Below are 15,729 nucleotides of genomic sequence, written 5' to 3' on the forward strand. Positions count from 1 at the left end.
TTTTTTGTACTAAACATAATAAATTATTGGAAATAAGAAAGATTTATCACAAATAATGCATTTCTACGTCATACAAATTCAAGATGTACGGATCAGAATTACCGTTTTGATATCGTTTCCAACCTTACCGATTTAGCATAAAATAAAAGTGTTCGGAATCCCTCGTGTTATTTTAATGTCATTTTCAACATTACCGATTTGTTATAAAATGAGATTACAACGTAGGTGATGGTTGGAATTATAAATAAATATACATTACATAAATAACCAAATTACATATTTATAAAAATATTATACCAACTGAAGATGCGAAAACTTTTACTGATCTATCCCAACTGTGGCGCGTTTTGAACTCTATGCACCAATCAAACGTAATTTAGTGACCGCCTTCAAAACAAAACAATATGGCTGACATTGCGCACAAGGGAAAGTGAATCGGGCTATGTTAGAAAAATTTGGTAGTTATAAAAGTCACAATTGAATTTTGTTGCTGACATGATCATTGTACTGTTCCATGTTCTTTATCTCTTTGGCAAATTTGTGTATCAAAATTATCGAAGTAATAAGCAGAAAGCGATAAGCGATGATACGATTAATACGACGACACAATTCAATATTTCTGAGAAAGATTATCTGATGCGAGATCCTGAGGCACCTCAGGATCTTGATAAGAAGCCTATAAAATTTTTCCCGCCAGCATACGTGCAAAGATATGTGGCTGTCTCCGATATACTTAGTGATACAAAATACCAAGGAAAATTACGCAAGGTATTATATTTCTACGTGTACTTTCATTGTACCTTAATTAGCTTGTAAATTTTTCTGTTATTGAAAACACATTCGATCATATCGCTAATAAATATTTTTCTTCATGAATAAATAGTAGCTATTTTTGTGCATATTCTAACATAAGTTATGAAGTGATACAAATTATATAACATGATTTTTTCTATTATTAATGTTTGTAAATATAAATTTACACAATTTTCTTTGCTTCCTAATATCATAAAATTATTATAGCTTTTTCAATTATAGGTTGTTGATTTTGGATGTGCAGAACTTGAATTTTTGGTTTACCTAAAAAATACAACTGGTGTAGAAGAAATATTATGTGTGGATATTAATAGATCACTACTAGAAGCTCATAAGGACAAGGCGGAGCCATTAACATGCGAATATTTACACACAAGAACTACACCTCTTGTAATAGAAATATGCGAGGGTAGTGTTACTCAGAATGACAGGAAACTAGAAAACACAGATGCTGTAATTTGCATAGAATTGTGAGTTGTTAGCTAATGTAGTTAATTATTTTCAATTTTAGTTTTCAAATAATAGAAAACTAAAGTACAAATAATATTCTATGGAATGTATAACAAATATTTAATATTTCAGAATTGAGCATTTGTATCCCGATGTTCTGATAGATTTCACTTATAATATTTTTGGATATATCAAACCAAAATTAGTAATCATAACAACACCAAATGCAGATTTTAATGTATTATTTCCAAATTTTTCTGGGTTTAGACATTATGATCATAAATTTGAATGGACTAGACAACAATTCCAAGATTGGTAAAAAATGTTTTTTCTAATTAAAAATTTTTGTAATACATAATAACTAAGAATAATATATATATATATACATATATGTATGGATGTATATATGTATGTATATGAATATATCATTTTTTATTAACAGGGCGGAAAATATCACTTCAAGTTATCCAGACTATATAGTAACATTTGAAGGAATTGGTAAAGGTCCAGAAGGCACAGAGCATCTAGGATGTATTACTCAAATGGCCATTTTTAACCGCATCGGTGAAAAACAAATTTGTAGAATTGGTATTGAAAATTTATTTAAAACCGTGGTGAAGCATGAATACCCATTTCGTATAGACAATCGTTCAGACGAAGAAAAAATTATTGATCAGGCTACATTTTACATTAGACAGTTATCATTTCAAGACCTGGAAGAAGAAATTCCATTAAAATTATTGTTAGACATGTTAAAATCGTTTTATATTTCTGAGAATCGATTACAAATCATTTTAGAGGAAGCTGGTTGGGTAATAGAAAATCGTGAATCTGGAATGGTTGTGCTAGTACCCCCAGTCTCAAGCTATTCTGATCAAAGTTCAGTGGAATATGTTTCATGGGATGATGATTATTTTGAAGATGAAGATGATCAGAGTAGAGAGCCTGGACCACCTATAAATTCCAAATTCTTGGAAGAAAATTCTTTAGATACATGGGACAATGATAATTGGGATGGGGAACCGAGTATTGTCATCCCACAAAATAATTCTGTGCTTAAAGACAATACCTATCTCTTTGATGAAGAAAATGTTTTATTAAGTACTGAATTGGAAACGATAAAAAATACTGAAATTTTTGAAGGGCAAGTTGAAATTAGTAGTAAAGTAAACTTAGATCCAATACCTAGTACAGATAATTTCGATGCATTTGAAGATAATGTTCCATCGTGTTTAAACGAATCAATAGAATTATGTAATCCTTGCTTAACCACGGGACTTGAAAATATGAAAGAAAATTCATTTCTTTATACAACATCGAATATGCAAGATGACGCTGTATCAAGTATTGCGAAAAATCTTAATCATTCATTAAACATTCCACCGTATATGTCTGTTTCACGGGCATCTACTTCACCTGACCCATATCTTTTACACGCTGTTAAACTGGACCAGCATTTAGAAAACGATAGTATGTCTAATCAAAATATGAGTAATCATTGGATGTTAAATAATTCGCTGAAACCGGAAAATATATCAGTAAGTAGTACTACAGATGTAAACATTGACCAATGCAAGAAAACAAAATATAATTTTAATGACTGTAATTATTTGCACAATATATATTTACATACATCATACAAAGAAGATGAAGATTCTGATATTGAACATTTAGGTAATAACACAAATACGAGTATAAATTATTTAAATCAGGATCAAGTGCAAAGTGTTCAGCAGAATAATATCAAGTTAAAAGTTAATTCTCAACTACTAGATCATTTGCAATCCAGCAATAGTGTATTCTTTACCAGTAGTGCTGTAGTAGAAAATCCACCATTGTTTACCAGTTCACCAAAGATCGAGAATAAAGTAAATAGCATAGGTAAAAAGAGAAGATCTCTTGATTATAAGGAACAGAAGCATAATAATAATTCATCAGACATAATACAGAAATCTCAAGTAACAATGTCTAATAGCAGTAATTTATTAAACAGTAATGCTGCAGAACTTTTACAGAGCAATAATGATATCAAAATATCTACAACAACTGTTAATTCAAGTGCAGTAGAAAAGTATCATAAGCAAGATATTTCAATGTCTAAAGATGACATAAATATAAACATCGAGAACGAGTTGGTAAATAATTCTAATCAAGATACGCTTTCAAGTGACGATACTGTAACAATAACTTCAACGTTAAATAGCGATAAAGAAGTGATAGAGGAATTGCCTGAAACAAATTCTTTAAGTATCAATTACAACATTAAGAAAGATGAAATATTACAAGTAGATGTTCCTGCCGTTGATAAAATTTCGCAGTCAAATTCTTTGATTGCAGAAAAATTTTCAGAAGAACAAAAAGAATTTTCTGCAATAAATACAAATAATATACAATCAGTATATTATGATACAAAAATTCACCTAAGTAATCAACAATTAATGATAAAATCAGGTTCAAATGCAAAGACTGAATTAATATCTGAATTACATAATTCCTGTGATTTAGGAAGCATTAAAGATGTAAATAATATCGAAATGTCTTGTAATCATCCCAAAGATATTAGTAATTTAGAAAGTATCCCCCAGATATCTAGCTTTAATATTGAGGGCACAAAAAACATTGACTCAACATCAGTATTAAACAGTGAGAAACAACTTGAACGTGATAGAGAGAATTACAAATCAAAATGTAAAAATATAAATTCGAATATCGTGGAAGTAGTAGAAAACATCGAGTTGAAATCTTCTCCAGAAACCGTGGAAACACCTCCAAGTAGTTGGTCTCCAGAAGTAATGGATTCCGGATATCCAAACACCGCTTCCACTCAAGACATAACACCGGAATACGATCTATCGAGTATAGCACAAGATCATATATCTGATTCCGAATCACCAAGTATAGCAGAAGCGCCAAGACTTGAAATTCTCGAAATAATTGAAGTTGAAAATGGTGATCTTGCAAATAATAACAGGGATGGTGAAGGTAATAATATGATGGCTGCTGAATTAAATGATTTGCAAGACTTACAACCCTTTATTCATGTACTTGAAAATGATATTGAAAATGAGAATGATATCTATGCTTTAGAGAATGGTTTTCCTTTATGGTTGTTAAGAATACTTAACATGGCCAACCCAGTTGATGTTGAAATACATATGCCAGATCATAGAGAACTAAGGTTTCCAAATAGAGCAGCTGGTAATTATTCGTTTGTTAAAATTTTAATAAAAGTAAATTAATATAATGAGATTAAAATTAAATTAATTTATGATGATTTTTGTATATACAGATAATAATGTAGTACACGTAAATATCGAACATGATGAAGGTTTTGATAGCAGTTCAGAAGAAAATAGTGATTTAGAAAATAATGAAATGAGAGATAACGTAAATGATGCCAATGAAAATGGCCTAATAAATAACGTTGAAAATAATAATGAAAATGCTTTTAACAGCGATGGTGGAAGTGAACAGTGGGTTGCAGGTAACACGTGATACTGTTAAAATGCGAATATAGATTTCACATATCGTATTACAATATGTTTGCAGAATCTAAAAATATAAATTTGAAGGTAATTGTTTTTCAACAATATCCTTTTTTTAATGAATGTTTTTTTTTTTGTATCTACTTGTCATAATAATTCAACAACTTTATTAAGAAAAGCACATTCTTTTCCCCTCGTACAAAGAAATTCGTTTTCTTTTTTTTTTTTTTCCTTTTTTTCGTATTGTTTTTTCTTATTGTCCAAAAGCAGAAATAATATATTCATCTCTGCATCCTATCTATTGTAGAAACCATGTCCCTTAGTAAACTGAAAACTGTATTTCAGTACCAGTATATCTGTATGGAATTGTATACTATTAATACCATTTACTTGTTACTATTTGAGGCATTAAGACGTCGAAATTAAAAAAAGATATATATTTTCTTACGATTTTCAAGATTTCCTCGTCGTATATTAAGTACGTAAATAGAATTTGTGATGTGCTATTTTAATTATGTATGGTTTACAAGTTTATTATGTTACGTTTTTATCTATTTACATCTATTTAATAAAATGCTTCGTTATGATAATGTTTTTGTTCTATATTATAATCTATCTAAGACTGAAATAGTGAAACATATTTTCATTTTCATTTTGGACAAATAAAACAGATCTTCTTAAAGAAATGATTTTTCCTAATGTATTTTTATATTTTTTGAAAACTAATATTACTAATATAAAGTATTAGTTGTTATAGAACACTTATGAAGTAGAGAGATGATATCTTTCTTTATTTCAATAATAGTGGAATGACATTACAAGGTGTACAGTGATACATACGTAGTAACCTAAATTTTTACATGACTTGTTAGTAGCTTATTTTTATATAACTTTTAATATTTACAGAAAGTATATCATTTGTTCCATATAAGATGCAAGATTATTGTTAGCTATTGTATGAGTTTCTAAAGTGATAATAAACTTGATTTTCAATCATGTATACGTTAATGAATATACTTTAACGAAAATCAAATTAATCAAATTATGAAAGAAGAACAAAGAAATAATCGTTACCAATCGTTTCCGTAATCTTTACGATGCAAGACAATGGCACGATATAAATTACTGATACTATAAACTCAACTTAGTACAAAATAAATTAAACTGTAATTCCATGAAATAAATGGCACTAATTACAAAGCTAGATTTACAGTCTAAAATATTTTTTCAAACATTCTCGAACATTTACCATTCGATCTTATTGTTCATATGACAGAAGTATTTATTAAACATCTGATTAAATTCTAACTTCAAGTAGTGCCTTAACATAATTTATGGCCTTAGGTCTAATAGATATAGACTTCATCAGAAAGAAGCACAAATGGCAATTAAATATATCTTTAAACACCAAGTATATATGTGACGTTTATCAATTTTAAACTTAGATAATTAAACTCTCCAAGAAAAAAGAATAAACAAAAAAATATTTTATATCGCAAAAGACTATATCTAGTCTTATGTCATGTTATGTCATCGTATGTACAAAACGTCGCAAATCGTTTTGTATGATTATTACTAACACCGGCAGATAACAAAGTACATATAAAAATTAAACAAGTTGAAGTATGTTTTTTCATGTACTTTACGTTACTTATAGTGATTTAAGGAGGGAGACTCAAGAAACAGGCCACAGAAATCGATTTTGTTTTTTATAGCATAAAACAATACTTTTAAACAAAAGGTAAATTATTATATAGACTTGGAATCGCAGGTTAACTTCAAACAAAAGTAAGTTTTCAAAATTGATTTTTCCAAAATGCGAACTTAAAATCGGTTTCTTAAAAACCGCATTTTGCAAATTAGCGTGTAATATAACTCAAAAAATAATTAATGGATTGGACTGATTTGAAGCATAATTTTAATCATAATATTAGTTATATTTATTAAATAACGAAATTAAAAATTTTATGCAAAAATCATTCCGTTGCGTTTAGAGCTGCATTTTATGTTATGAAAAAATGGCCGAAAATCACTTTTCATTTGAACATTTTACTTGAGTCTTCTCCTTAGTTAAGTTAGCTCTGAAGAAATCAGTTATTGACATAAATATTTTTCAATAAAAAAAAGTGCTAAACATTTCGGTTAAAATTAGAGTTCAATAAAAAAAAAAAAAAAAAAAAAAAAAAAAAAAAAAAAAAAAAAACAAATGTCATCATAACAAATCCGTACAAAAAGTAAATAAAATTGCAGAAATAGTCTGCTTCATATAACCCAATTTATTAAATGTGGAATCTCTCATTTCTGCAGTCTGTTACGTTTGTTAGTTGCCTGAGAGTGCTATATGTATATGTACAGTAATTCTATAGTACCTCTATATTCCACATCTTAGACTAGTTTCATACAAAACGTAGTGAACTTATCGCTAACATCTATTGTAATCTTCTTTGCATCTCCGTATGTGCCCTATCGCTTAATTAATTGCTTAATATAGGATTCCCAATTTCGCATGAAATCTCTTATAAAGACTTAAAAATCATATATGAAATAATATTCATAATTTACAAACCAAATTTAAGTAAAAATGAGTATACTAAAAAAAATTAACAAATATCAACAAGAAATATCTCAAGATTAATATCAGAGGTGTAGGATAAAGCTGCCCTCGCTAGAAGCACACGATTAAATAGTGCACATGAGGAACCTGACATAACATATACTGAGCGTATATTATATAAACAGATCAAGTAGAATACTACATGTAATCATGGACGTACATTGTGTATTCGAATTTATATTTGAAATAGGTCTTTTTCTTCTAATGTACGAATTCTTCCTCCAATACTCTGCCTGGTTAAAGTAACTTTGTTTTAATACATATATGTTATATATTATAATTAGGTTTATTCTTCTACTTCAGTAATAGCCTTCCAGGTTTAAACGTACACATGCGCGCATGTGCACCCATGGGTGTGTGTATGTACGTACGTGCACATTTCAATTCGAATACTTACTGCATCACACAACTTCTTTGAGATTATCGCGAGTCTCGCGATTACGGGAATGTATCAAGTGATGCATTTCACCTCCGGGTGCACTGTCTCGCCTCAAATCTTTCATTAATGAAGGTGCCATTACTTCTCTTTTATTCGCTGCTTCTTTTATACTAGACAGCGTCTTACTAAGCCACGGCCAACTGTTTCTTGCTGCTTGAAGTTCAGAAGCAGTTGCATGCAACTGATGCGTCAAATCCTATAAAATAAAGCCATTCTTAAAAAAGTAATATCCATGAATAATAAACTCTATGTTTACCTGGTTTCTACATTCGGCTTCGACATGGGCTAGCTTTGTTTGTGCCAACTCCAATTCTAACTCTCGCACTCTTTCCTGTATTCGGTGATGCGCAATATCTGCTAATATATTAGACGAATCCATTATGCAGCTTCTACACTTTTCACACTTTGAAACTTTGGACTAGAAAATAAATTAATTCATAAAATATCACGCGAACATTCAATGAGAATTCAACGTTCTTTACTTACTCGTAATTCGCTAAGTGTTGTCTTTGCAGCATTATAGTCGTCTTCTAAACGTTGACAAATCTAAAATGAATATTTCATGATAGTTTTTAATAGAGTTTATTCATTGATATGATAGACATGATTATTTGCATTTACTTACCTGTTTGTATTCTGCAATAATAATGTTACTTCGTCGGCTTTCCGTTTCTGCTCTTGCCACTTCACGTTGTAACATTTCTTTCACCTGAGCCAACTCAGCTTCTAATCTCTGTTTTTCTTCCTCATTGCGCGCTACTGTCCCTCTTAATTGTTCTACCTCGTTGCTATACTCATCCGCATTCTCTTGTGCCTCTGTATCATAAGAAAATGTTGTTCGGTTAGCGTATACATGTTTCAAGTTACTGTAAATAAACACGAATAAAATAAAATATAAAGTTTATTTGTATGTTTTCGCACTGAAGTATTTAGTATTTTTCCTTGTTTTCTATAACAATATTATATAACAATATTACTATACTTCAAATTGTTATTATGTAAGAAACTTGTAAATACAATCTTACTCTCTATCAATGCCTTTATAGTGTGGCTCATGATTTCAGTGAAACATTGAAAACGAATGACTTCAGTGTAACTGGCCGACAGACGATATCTTGCAAAAGCAGATACCAATGTCCCGCTATATACTCTCCGTGCAGAACATACCACGGCCAATTTTAAACTGCTGGCACAGCTGTTAACTAGATATGTTTGTTACCTGCTATAGCTCACAAATGTACAGATAATGTAACTGATAAAAAAAATGTTAACGCGTTCAAGTTATAAGAAATAGATTATAAATTTTTAATTATTTATTTTACAGTTCTAGGATTCTTTATATACACTTGATATTATCTACTTTATTTAACAGAACGATATAATTTCTAAGTGTCGCGATAATATGCTTGTTATCCTAATTAAAATATTTTGATATTTGCGTTGGTGATTATGAAAGTGGCCTGAGTCATACGTGTTTCGTTTCGATATATATTTAAAGTTTCGCGCTTTAAATATATTACAAATTTAAAAAATTAATTACACCCTAACCGGTTCAATACTTTGCTATTTTGCCAAAAGTAATTTTATTTTATTTCAATCTAAATGAACGCAATCCAAAAATACGTGGAAAAGTCATTTCTTTTGAATTCTTTACTCAAACCGCTTCCATAATTATCGACGCATTTATTAATCCTTGTAAGCCTCAACAACTTTGTATACAAATTCTTGCCGAAATTTTTTTAATATCATAAAAGTACTACTATTTAAATAATTTTAGTAATAGCTCTTTTAAAGTATAATTTCTTTAACTATATGATTAGTAATTAGTAAAATAAAAACTATAAGCCTTTGTACCTTCATACTACTACTATATATTACAAGCAATTTCAACTGAAGCAAAAAATTAAACTAAAAGTATAAGGAATAGGGTACACACAGGTAAATTGACAAAATTAAAAACGATATTCTAAATGGACAATTTATTTCCAATAAGAGAAAGTAAATATTTTTTTATAAAAATTGGTACACAAGACAGTATACAAAGCTGTATAAGTGCGAAAAGATGTTATTATAGACAACATAAGATTATAAAAATTTACAAATATTACAACATAAATAATTGAACAAAAAAAAAAAAAAAATCAAATCTAGAACAATTTACATTGATTACAATTTTTAGAGAGCTTTCAGCTTACAAGTGATACTGATAATCTACAGTTTGTTAGCATTTGGGGAAAAAATACCCGCATTAAGCACAGCACAACCAACAAAAAAAAAATTGTATTTATCTTGCAAATAGTATAACATAGTAACATAACAATTATGATATTTCAGCCAGTTTACTAGTTCTATTTACAATTGTAATAACGATACTCTTATTAATATATTCTATTTCAAACGACACAATACTGAGTCGCAGTAAACTTACACGATGATAACAAAGATTAGCATACATATATTTCATGATTCGTCAACTGGTTGAAATCTCATGCTCGTGAGTAATTATCATTGAATTTATATTTTATCAGCACATATACACAGCTTGCGGTTCCACTCGATTTGACAATATGTCCATTTATAATAATTATATAAAATTGAGTGGAATACTATTCGAAAATAAGAAAATGTCACTAAAATCTCTATCGAGTATTTAAATTTATCTTTTTTCTTTTTTGACGCATTTTGTCAATATAATATTTGCGATATAATTTTCCGCATATTATGTTTATTCATTCAACCACCACCCGTTTTGTGCAATAAATTATTTTTCAATAGCGTGGATTATACAGTAAATTTCAAGTATTAGTAAAATCAAATATTTTTGTTTAAAGACAAACTTTTCATTGAATAGCTTTCTTAAGAGATCAAATGAACATAGTTCGTGTTTTGGTATAATAAGCATAGAATTGTGACATGCAAATGTAAAGAATATTTGTCTCATAAAAAGAAAAATTATCAACACTTTTATCAATGTGATGTATCTTTTCTTTCAGTTAGCAATCAATAAAGCACTGCTAATTTTCTTAAAAATTAAAATTAATTCAAAATATATATTATTTTGATTTTCACTCATATTCTATATTCTATTGTAAGAAATGGAAAATAGAAATTCCGTTTCTAAAATATGGCAACGAAGACGAACATGTAAAGCTTCGATATAATAAAATTAAATTTATAATCACACAAATTTTTTTCGATTTTATGGAAATTGCATGTGTACAAAAAACATGACCATATTTTACATGGCTGTTAGATGTACAAATACCAATAAATATTTGTATTATTCAAACATAAAATATGAAATTACCTTTAAGTGTCATAAATTCTGCTTCATATTTCTTCAGTTTCTTCAAGGTAACTGAACAAGCTAATTTCATGACATAACGCGATATTTCTTCGTTTCGGCAACGTTTAGGCAAATGCACCCGAAAGTATTTTAATATACTTTCAAAATCTAGTTGTAGTAGTTCTTTTTTGCATAACTATGGAAACATATTTTTTTTTTTTCAGTAATATATTCCATAAAAATTCTTATAAATTACAAATCGATGCTTACCATTAATAATGCGAGAGCGACTTGAAACAATGTATCAAGTCCTTGTAAAAGGAATACATCCAAGATATGGAAAACAAGATAAAGTGGAAACCTGGCTGTAAACAGTGTTAAAAACCATTGTGCAGCGAACATATGTGTTTCTACACCGCGAACGCAAAAGTGTTTATAGAGTTCTGGCAGCTGATCCTAAAAAGTCAATAATTATTAGAAGAAGTATTATAATTAATCTAATTAACCAAAATTTATTACAAACCTCTATTAATCTATTAAGCTGATAAAATCTCATATGAAGGTTGTCAAATCTATCCTTATACAAATCTCTTAGACCATAGTCATACATTAACTTAACCAGAACACAGAAAGCTTGTTCCTCCGGCATCTACAAGAAATACCTAATGTTTTTCTTGTCATTAAATAACCTAATAAATTACTACCATAAATGTAGATATTCTTCTTACAAATATTAACCAGTGGGTGATAACTACTTACGTGAAGCAATAAACTAGCAACTAAAAAACTAAGTCCTTGACAATATCCAACTTCTTCGTCATACACTGCATATGCTTTGCTTATTCTGTACAAAGAATCTTGACCCAAACCACCTGTTTCTTTGAAAAAGTCATGGGCAGGAAATGTTCTATTAATATCTCTTAAAATAACGCTCTCACAACTGCTCTCCTGTAGATATAACACGATATAATTATCATGCACCATGTTTTCCGCACATTAGTGTACTTACCTTAGTAATTAAGGTTCTATATCTATCCATCATTTCTTGTGAATTATCACAATTACTTAAACGTTGCCATACTTCTCCGCGTAAAGCTTCAGGAATACCTTGTTTTGTAAGTTTTATGAGAAGTTTTGGACGTTGTTCATTAACTTGCCAGCTATCGAGTACTTCTGCCCAACTAGCTAATTCATCTGCAGAGCAATCTTTTGATACTTCCCCTGTACCACTTAACATTGGTTCATCTCCATCTGTAAAAATAAAATTAATATATTTTTTATTCTATCCATTAAGTAAAACTTAGCATAGACTTAGCATATCTTTTAAACCTGAATCTATTTCTTCTTTGGGTGTAAGCGTGTCAATGCTAGTTAATGAAGGAGATCGAATCAGTGAAGCTAAATTAAGAGCAAGATTTAATCTGTTTCTGTCAAGTTCTCCTGAAGTTTCTATACTTTGTACTTCATAGTGAACTTCCGTGCCATCTCCGGGTATTATCTAAAGATAGTAATAAATAGTTATAAAATATATAATATTACGACGAATAAAAATATACATATTTTTTTAATAATATCTTACTTCTTTCGAATTAAGGTAAAACTGTTGTACAAGATTTCGTTTATTAAAATACCAAAATCTTTCATTTTGTGGAAATACTTTAACTAATGTTTCTATTATGAATCTAACAGGTTCTCGAATATCACGTATTACTAAATCAACAGCAACTGTCATATAAATTTTTCCTTCTCTCGGGGTTTCAATGTTAAGAGCTTCCAAGGCTGGATCTGCAGGATCCCAGTGTCCATATATATTGTAACATTGTTTATCCTGAATTAATGGACTAGCATTGACTTGCTAAAAATAATATTTTATATTATCAAAAGCTAGAAAATATTATGAAATTACAAATGTCTATTTCTTAAATATTCGATTTTACCATTTCAAGCAGACGCATATCACTATGTTTAACATTACGACCAGGACTAACAAGGACTCCAAAGCACCTTTCAACTTCAAGAGTAATTCCTCCTTCTTTGCTAGATACTTGTTGAATACTTAAATACACTTGTTTAGATACATTACTTCGAAGCTTGAAATAATTTCTATCCTTAGGAACTATGCTGAAACCTCCTTTTCCATCTTCTTCCTTTATTTCCATTGTTACTTCAAAAATAAATACTCGGGAATTAGTTTTCTCACTTCCAATATTAAAACCATTGAAATCACTTCCTGTCAAAGAGCTTGTCATTGAACGTGGTATTCTGTGAAAGGCTTTGGAAAAACAAGCGGAAACTTGTCCTACCTATAATGAAATAGATTTATATAACTGGATTAAAATTTTATAGTACTTTATAAAAGTGCACTGAACATACTGCTTCTGGTATATCACACCGAAAAACATGACACTGATAAATGGCAGATTCCAATGTATCCCCATGTGACCATGTAAAAGCAAAACATGCTGCACAAGGACCAACACTTTCACCACGTGCATAAAATAAAATTCGTTGTACTTCATAATGTGCAATTGGTTGCTGAGTAGCAGCATCGTATGAACTATTACAAAGATAATAACATATGACCTAATATGAAAAAATATGTTATGGGAATTTCTATTATTTATACATACACAACAGAGCCTTGAGAACTACTAGGCACAGAAACAGATACTTTAATTCCCAAATTAGGAGACTGCTCTGCATTTAATATATTCATATTACGTTGTATTTCACATTCTGATTTTGGTGCATTTATTGCTGCTGATCCCAGATAAGTTACACCATTGAAAATAGTACATTCTTGCTGAACATGAGCCAAAGAATTTATTTCTAAAATATAATGAATATCATAATCTGTAAAATATATATCTTTCATGACTGATGTAAAGAAATAATAATTTGTACCTTCATCGATATAATCTTCTGGTTTCATAATATCTTGTTTTTCAGATGCAACCATGCAAGAACTTACATCATAAAATTTACTTTGCCCTAGTTTTTTAGATTTTGATTGATTTTGTTGTGCACTGCTCACAATTTTATATTCATTGCTTTCCATCTTTGAATCTTCTGTTAATACCTATGGTTTTTTATCAGTGACTCAGATAATTATTGATATCTAATGGAAAAGATAATGCAGATCGAAACTTATTGCTCATAGATATTACAAATGACTGCAAACCTCGTGAAGATTATTTTGAAGATCTTCAAAATTGCCGTTGTTGGCAATCTTTAACATTGGTGGTTCAATTAGTGTTTGTTGATGTTTTCCATTACCTCTGTCATTTACAAATTCATACTCATCACTTGTCGCCACTGATTCCATTGATTTAACACTCATGCTATCCTCCATATCTATGTCTATAACATAACATATAATGTTTCATTTTCAAAACAAACAAAAATAATGTACAATAAATGCATATATATATGTGTATGTGTATATAGGTAAATATTGAGTTTTATATTTTTACATAATCATTATATACATATATGCATAAACACATATCTAGCTTAAAATTTGATAAATGATTATAATGGAGAGATTGAGAAATAAAACAGAGAAATATATATATATTCAATCACTGTTATATGATACAACTAGATAAATTTAAAGATAAAACTAACTGCACATTTACTATATATAAAATATACATAATATTTGCATTCTATTTATGGAATGACATGAAATCAAAAAAAGAATATGCTTCTCATAAATGATTGCATTTTACTCACTATATTCCTCAAGTACAATTTAATTTCTATCTTCAGTAGTCAGGGAAGACCATTTGAGTAATAAATTCGATGCAAACAATCGAAGTAGATGGGAAGAATTTTCACTTGTGACGAGATTCCCTAACGATCGAGCGTCAACCTCATAATTTATCAGTACGATTCATTTAAATACGAACAAAATAATTCACTGAATCGAGATTGGAAAGCAAAACAAGCTTCGCGCGTACAAAGTTCGACACGACATCACTAAAAGCACACTAACTCGAATTCATAACGTCGATTTGGCTGTCAAGTATTTCGGATCATCTGAATTGCATTCTTAAGCGGGCTGATTATGCCTTGACTTTTGCTGTGGTACGCTTTTAGTTGTTCGCTTTTATTCACACCCCCAATAAAGAACAGGGATTACTCTCGCACTGAATCCAAAATTTGAAAAGGCACCGGTGCCTCTTCTTGCGTTATTGTTCATTAAAGTCGTGGACACACCCCGATTCCACGATCCACGCATCGATCTACCCACGTTTAAACGATTTATTCAAAGTATCGATGAACAATTACATGATTTTACTGGCGTTAGAAATAATTTCGTTTGACAGAAAACGCAACCTTGGCGTCGGCCATTTGAGCACTAAGGTCCCGGAAGTCTGCTTTGTTACGATGAATTGCGGGCGAACCACCTCAGAGCGCGCAACAACTTCGAACTAATTTTAGTTAACGTCTTATTATGTAAATTAAGATATTTTCTTTTTAATCATATCTATAATTTTTGTTTCATGTTATTAAGAAAAAAAAAAGTTGTATATTTCTTCTCGCGTAATGAATTTTTGTGAATTATGCAAAATATAAATGGTAAATGTGAGATTTTCAATCTTCGATGTTATCTATTTTCATATTAGAAAATAATAAT

The 15,729-nt window shown here is 29.7% G+C and overlaps 2 protein-coding genes across 2 annotated transcripts; one reads left to right on the forward strand and one right to left on the reverse strand.

Annotated features, from left to right (window-relative positions):
- The first annotated feature begins 393 nt into the window (after positions 1–393).
- Positions 394–4,938, forward strand: Hen1 (Hen1 methyltransferase). The gene is made up of 5 exons (XM_017909359.1): positions 394–768; positions 1,036–1,283; positions 1,396–1,578; positions 1,706–4,461; positions 4,553–4,938. Exons 1-5 carry the CDS (start codon positions 496–498, stop codon positions 4,756–4,758), a joined length of 3,666 nt encoding a protein of 1,221 aa, XP_017764848.1. The 5' UTR covers positions 394–495; the 3' UTR covers positions 4,759–4,938.
- A 2,122-nt stretch (positions 4,939–7,060) lies between these two features.
- GAPcenA (GTPase activating protein and centrosome-associated) lies at positions 7,061–15,478 on the reverse strand. Its single transcript, XM_017909301.1, has 17 exons — positions 14,823–15,478; positions 14,269–14,447; positions 13,992–14,166; positions 13,718–13,916; positions 13,461–13,644; positions 13,025–13,390; positions 12,667–12,942; positions 12,417–12,585; positions 12,097–12,338; positions 11,847–12,035; positions 11,611–11,736; positions 11,358–11,543; positions 11,109–11,283; positions 8,427–8,617; positions 8,288–8,347; positions 8,058–8,219; positions 7,061–7,997 (listed from the first exon to the last, which is right to left on the reverse strand). Exons 2-17 carry the CDS (start codon positions 14,437–14,439, stop codon positions 7,764–7,766), a joined length of 3,105 nt encoding a protein of 1,034 aa, XP_017764790.1. The 5' UTR covers positions 14,440–14,447; positions 14,823–15,478; the 3' UTR covers positions 7,061–7,763.
- Between the last annotated feature and the right edge of the window lie 251 nt (positions 15,479–15,729).

Source organism: Eufriesea mexicana, unplaced genomic scaffold (genome assembly GCF_001483705.2).
Source record: "Eufriesea mexicana isolate 0111107269 unplaced genomic scaffold, ASM148370v2 scaffold58, whole genome shotgun sequence".
Taxonomy (NCBI): domain Eukaryota; kingdom Metazoa; phylum Arthropoda; class Insecta; order Hymenoptera; family Apidae; genus Eufriesea; species Eufriesea mexicana.